The 6,145-nt window shown below is 42.3% G+C and overlaps 1 protein-coding gene across 1 annotated transcript in view; it reads right to left on the reverse strand.

Moving 5' to 3' along the window:
* Positions 1-1,131: 1,131 nt before the first annotated feature.
* hectd3 (HECT domain containing 3) overlaps positions 1,132-6,145 on the reverse strand; it is a 69,526-nt gene continuing 64,512 nt past the window's right edge. The window contains exon 21 of the mRNA XM_043700093.1: positions 1,132-1,507. Within this exon, the coding sequence (XP_043556028.1) occupies positions 1,423-1,507 (85 nt within the window). The 3' untranslated portion in view covers positions 1,132-1,422. The remainder of the gene's footprint in view (positions 1,508-6,145) is intronic.

Raw genomic sequence — 6,145 nt, forward strand, 5'->3', positions numbered from 1 at the left:
AGTGAACTAGGAGGCACAGTGTAGAATAAAGGTAGCTGCCATTTAGGAATGAGATGAGGAGAAACCTCTTCCCTCAAACAGGAATTGTTGGAATTCTCTACTCCAGAGAACTGCAGATCCTCAGCCATTGAGTACATTCAGAACTATGATAGACGTTGGATGTAATGGGAATCAAGTGGTTTGGGGATGAAGCAAGACGACGAAGTTGAGAGAGAGTTGACTGTACATCAAAGTAATCTATAACATGCATCTTGTAATATAACTTTCTTTCTATAGGCATAGATAAGCATTTTGTGTGAATCTTAAATACATGGCATATATAAGAGTATCAAGACTCTATTGTAGTTGGAAAATTGACTTCGAGTATAGGCCCTTTCAGATGAACTTGTAAGTCAATCAATTATGACGGTGCTCCAAGCTTGTTCGGAGAAGCAGACAATATGAGCATTAATACATACTTCACCATACAAGAGTGCTGTGGGGTTCAGATGAAAGATTTACATAGCATGATACTTCCAGCTGGTTTGTTATGTGACTTACATAAAAGCCCTTTTCATTCATCTGAGAAAAAGGAATGACCAGCAAAATGCAGTGATTAACATGTTCCATACCATACTGACTGCAATCTTTTATCTCTCACAGAGCATCACCGGAGGCAGTGAGAGGTAACAAAGGTAGCAGTGCAGTCCTCAGAGGTGTGGCACACTGAAGAAGCATAGTCACATGATTCCTGCACACCCTTCATCAGTGCACATACATTCACCTTTGTGGGTCCAGCTTCACATGTCAGAAGGGTAGCACAAAGTGAGGAGTACCTCACATGACCAGGATTAGATGCTTAACGCAGAGGCAGCATGGAATGGCCACTTAGGAGACCTGAGGAAACATTCAGCCATTCCCATCATGAAGTTAGAGATGTCCATCACAAGCATCAGTGTCATTATGTCTCTGGAGTCCAGGATCACTTCTAGTAAAATATTGCCAACCTCTTGGGAGACTCAGTAAATTTCAAACCATTATATTCAATTTTATTTTGTGGAAAGGCTTGGCTTGCCTCGAGACGTTAGAGAATATTTTTTTCTCTGCCCAAGCCAAAGTAATATTCTCAAATCATAAAAAAAATTAGATCTATATGGTTGTAAGAATCGCCAAAATAGGAAGACTTCATTAGGTCATTAGGTGTCACCACTTTTCAAAGACTTATGGAATAAATCTCTGAACTTACCATTCTGATTGGATTTAGTGAATCAACCAGTTTCGGAATTTCAAAAGGGCGAGAAACAGAAATAAAAAGATACATTTTCTTGAATCTTAAGGAATGAGCAACACATGGATAACACAAATTTAAAGCAGCTATTAGTGGGCCATAATCAATTTCAGCAACCACATTCTGTTTGATTCTATGCAGTAGGTGTCTGGTTGTTACTCCTCCCAGGGTACCATGTCAGTGTCTATTGCCACACAGTTGTACGCTGCATAACGTAACTTCTCTTCACAAAGCTTTGCACTACAAATAAAACAGATTTGAAACAGTTTAGAAGGTACTTGTACGGTTATGCAACTGTATGCAAATATATATCTTTTCATTATTATTACAGATGGAAGCGCTGATGGCCCCTGAATATTACAGTTAACCACATTATAACTGCACTTCGTTCTGAAAGACAAGCAACAAGCGAAAAAAATGGGTGGCTTGGGGGAAGCTAGAGGAGCAATAAGGGAGCATTCAAAGAAAACCAAATGGGGCCATCATAATTCCCTCCACAACCCCAAATGTAGAGAAGAACATTTACTTGCATGATGACCTTTAAATAAAGAAAAAAAAACTGTTCAAAGACCATTTTAGGTCACATAGTGGAAGAGTAATTAACTCACTGAAGAATACATGGCCGGCTACTCCAATGCTGGAATTTTTAGCAGAGTTTGAAATTTTTAATTTCTTTTAATTTATCTTTGGTCTGATTCTGTACTGAGCAATGCGAGGGAGTGGAACAATTTCTTCTATGACTACTGTCAGAAAGGCAGCCCTGATTAGAACAATGCAATGTATTTTCCATTTCCCACATTAACCAGCTGCATGGCCGAGTATGGCATTGAGTTACAGAGCTGGACGCCTCCTAGCAGAGCACTTTAGGGAACATCTCCGGGACACCCGCACCAATCAACCCCACCGCCCTGTGGACCAACATTTCAACTCCCCCGCCCACTCAGCCGAGGACATGCAGGTCCTGGGCCTCCTCCGCCGCTGCTCCCTCACCACCCGACGCCTGGAGGAAGAACGCCTCATCTTCAACCTTGGAACACTTCAACCCCAGGGCATCAATGTGGATTTCACCAGCTTCCTCATTTCCCCTTCTCCCACCTCACCCCAGCTTCAACCTTCCAGCTCAGCACCGTCCCCATAACCTGTCCTATCTGCCTATCTTCCTTTCCACCTATCCTCGGATGCTGCCTGACCTGCTGTGCTTTTCCAGCACCGCTCTAATCTAGACTCTGGTTTCCAACATCTACAGTCCTTGTTTTTACCCTCTGGATTGAGACCAGTCAATATATGTTATGTAAGGCCCTTTCAGCAGGCTGCAAGGGGAAAACTTTCAGACCCATCATCCGAGCTTTTGGGGTGATGAACATGATGAATGAGCACCACAGAACACATTACAACAATCTGTTTGCTCAAAATTTGAAAAGTGCAGCTCAGGTTTACAAACTTTCACTACATTTGCACTATGCTTCAATTAATACATCGGTGCAGCCTGTTTAATTAGCCAAATGTGATCACATGGACATGCCCACATGCAGCTGATTTTACTATCAGTTAATGTATTTGAACAACAAGATTTTAATATAGAGTTTGCCGAGTCCAACCACAATTCAGGGGAGCTTAAAATTACACTGTGGGATATTGGGATACAAGAGGTTTACTGCACCTACACAGAATTACTTAACACATTCACTTACATATCAGACAAATTAAATTGAATGTAATGCAATAGTCTATCAATTTTTTTTGAAATATATTTATTAGCAGTTTTTTAAACTTTACAAACATATTAAATTATTGAAAAAAGTCAATCACAAATATCAGTATAATAAAAAGAAAAAAACACAAATTACAATACAACTGCTATCTACTAACTACTAACCTACTCTATAATACAAAGCAAACTCTAACACTGTGCAAAGCAACACCAAAAAAAAAAGAAAAGCACAAAAAAAACAAAATACAGTATAGCTATGCTCGACGCAAGGCTCCCAAACAAAGGAACGGGAGCATTGTATACATACCCGTATTAACTCGGGAGACCCTCTCCAGGGCCCAGGGCTTGACAAATCTAATCATCCTTGTTAAACAAACGCCCTAGTTAAGATAACTGATAAATCTATATCCAAATAACTCAAGTAGGGCTGCCATGTCATATAAAAATTGTCTGTTGTGTGGTGCACTATGTTTGTAAGAAAGTCCAAGGGAATGTGCTCCACAATTAATTTCTGCCATCCCAGCAAGCCCGGAGGGTTCTCAGACACCCAATTCATCAGAATATTCTTCCGTGCACAGTATGCAAGAATATTAAATAGTTTCTTCCCATGCCCGTCTAAAGATGGTAAATTCAGTAGACCTAAGAGGAGAGACATTGGGTCTACTTTGACTTCAGTCCTCAATACCCTTCCTATCTCTCCCGCCACAGCACTCCAATAAACATGGAGCCTATGGCATGTCCAGAAGCAATGGGTAAGAGTACCTACACTTATTTTACATTTGGGGCACACACTGAAGATGCCCCTTTTTTAAACTTCACCAGACGGTCTGGTGCCAGATGAGCCCTGTGCAGAACTTTTAACTGCGTAGCACATATCCTGTTACAGATTGAGATCTTTCGAGTATTCTCCCATATGTTTTCCCATGTTTCAAAAGAGATCTCCACTCCCAGCTCTTGCTCCCAGACCTCTCATAACCGGTTAATATCCTGCTAGGCCCTGCCACCCAGCAGGCGATAGAGGGCACTAACCGAAAAGGAGCGTAGCAACATTCTCTCTGTATCGGGCTTATAGGGCTTAGTGAGAAGCGTAGTCTTCTTCTGGATGAAATCCCTAACCTTCAGGGAGCCTGACAATTCGGAGATTTATCCTCCGACCTCGATTTTCGAGGTCGTCGATATGGTTTTGCAAGGCCTGCGCCTCTTGCTCCAGCACCTGGATCCGACTGGAGGAGGACTCCATTGCAGCTCCCGAGACATTAGTTTGACCCTCCACCTCCTCCAGTCTCTCCCAAAGGCCCTGGATCTCCTGCTCGTGCTTCTGCAACATGGATACAATAGGTTGCACCTGGGCACGAATCTTCCCACGAATTTCCTCAATCGCAGCCGCAACTTTCAAGGTAAGTCTCTCCATCGCTGCAGCCAATTCCTGTGAGTTTGTCCGGTCCCTGGGGGTTCAGGAGAGACTGCTGCTGCAGTCTCTGGTGTGGTAGGTGCTGCAGGGGAGTGTCCTCCCTGTTGCTGTTTGCTTGCTTCTTTTCCCTTTGGCATTCTTCCCACTCCCAAATATTAAGAAATATGTGTTCTGTAAGATTTTAAACTAATATTTCCACCGCATAAGGTGGCCAGGGATGGCAAAAAACATTGGTATGCCTTGGCTGTTAGGCAGAGCTGTCTACAGCAGTCCTACAGAATCGCTGCCATCTTGCCGAGTCCTATCAATATTATTTAAGATTAAAGTACAAATAAGACTCCACATAAAGAATAGCAAAATGCGGTGCTGGTAAAGGACAGCAGATCTTGCCGCATCAGACGAACAGGAGAGTCGACATTTCTGGCATAAGCCCTTAGTGTGTGTGTGACGAAATAGATGGGGAGTTGGGGCTGGTGGGGGGAAAGGTGGCTTGGAAGGTGATAGTAGATGCAGGTTGGGGGTGTTGGTGATAGATCGGAGCAGAGAGTGGAGTGGATAGGTGGGAAGGAAGATGGACAGGTGGAACCCAAAGCATCTAAAATGAACATCTTACTGACATAATCAATATAAAACAATTTATCACTTCTGTCATTAATATTTTAGTGAGCAACACATCCCTACTTGCAAAGCATATCAAGAATACATTTGGTGGCATTTATATTTCACGAACTCTGCAAAGTTAAAATCAAGTTGCACTAATGCTAAACCTGGACTATGAGGTGCTAAGGGACACAATGACTCAAATAATGGTAAGTTAAACCATTTTTATCCCAATTAAGCCTTGATGTTGATTTTATAAATGCAACTATAGCATTGCATCAACTAAAATAGCACTATGGCTGCGGCACAAAGTGGATAAATCTCCATAGCAGTAATTTAACATTCAGCCACTCTTGAAAAGTCAACATTATTTTAGACTTCAAAAAAGGATAGAACACAATGTAATTTTAAATACATTATATAGTGAGTTTATCCAAATCTCTTCCCTCCGTTTTCCTTTTGAATATTATGTAAATGATAGGTTCCGTAAAATCTTATAGACAGAAAAAAAAAAGTTGGGAAGATTAGTTCTATGACTTCGATCAGAACGAACACACAATCCACCCAATAATAACATGTATAGGATTAAACTAACTTCATATATGAAACTTTGAGATGGAGCTAAACTCCACCATGTGAAAACAGGACCACAGGGGGACACCTCCCACCATGTACGCAGCAGGTACTCATGTGACTTGACCAACGTTGTTTATCTCATACGCTGCAGGCAAGCTTACTCTGAGGCATGATACCTTGGTGAGACTGAGCAGAGGCTATGGCAACGGATGAATGGATACCGCAAAACAATCAACAGACAGGACTGGTACTTCCCAGTCGGGGAACACTTCAGCACTCTGGGACGTTCTACCTCGGACCTTCAGGTGACCATTCTCCAAGGCGGACTTCAGGACAGGCAACAATGTGGCTGAGAAGAGCTGATCATCAAGTTTGGTACCCATGAGAATGGCCTCAACCGGGATCTTGGGTTCATGTCACACTTCAGGTGACCCCACTACACTACACACATTCACAGACAGACTAACACACATAGACACTCCTACAGACCGATATACTCACAGACCCTCTCTCATACACTCACACATAAACTCCTACACACACCTTCTCACAGACTTATACCCCTTTACACTCACACACA

The sequence above is a fragment of the Chiloscyllium plagiosum genome, chromosome 11 (genome assembly GCF_004010195.1).
Source record: "Chiloscyllium plagiosum isolate BGI_BamShark_2017 chromosome 11, ASM401019v2, whole genome shotgun sequence".
In the NCBI taxonomy this organism is placed as follows: Eukaryota; Metazoa; Chordata; class Chondrichthyes; order Orectolobiformes; family Hemiscylliidae; genus Chiloscyllium; species Chiloscyllium plagiosum.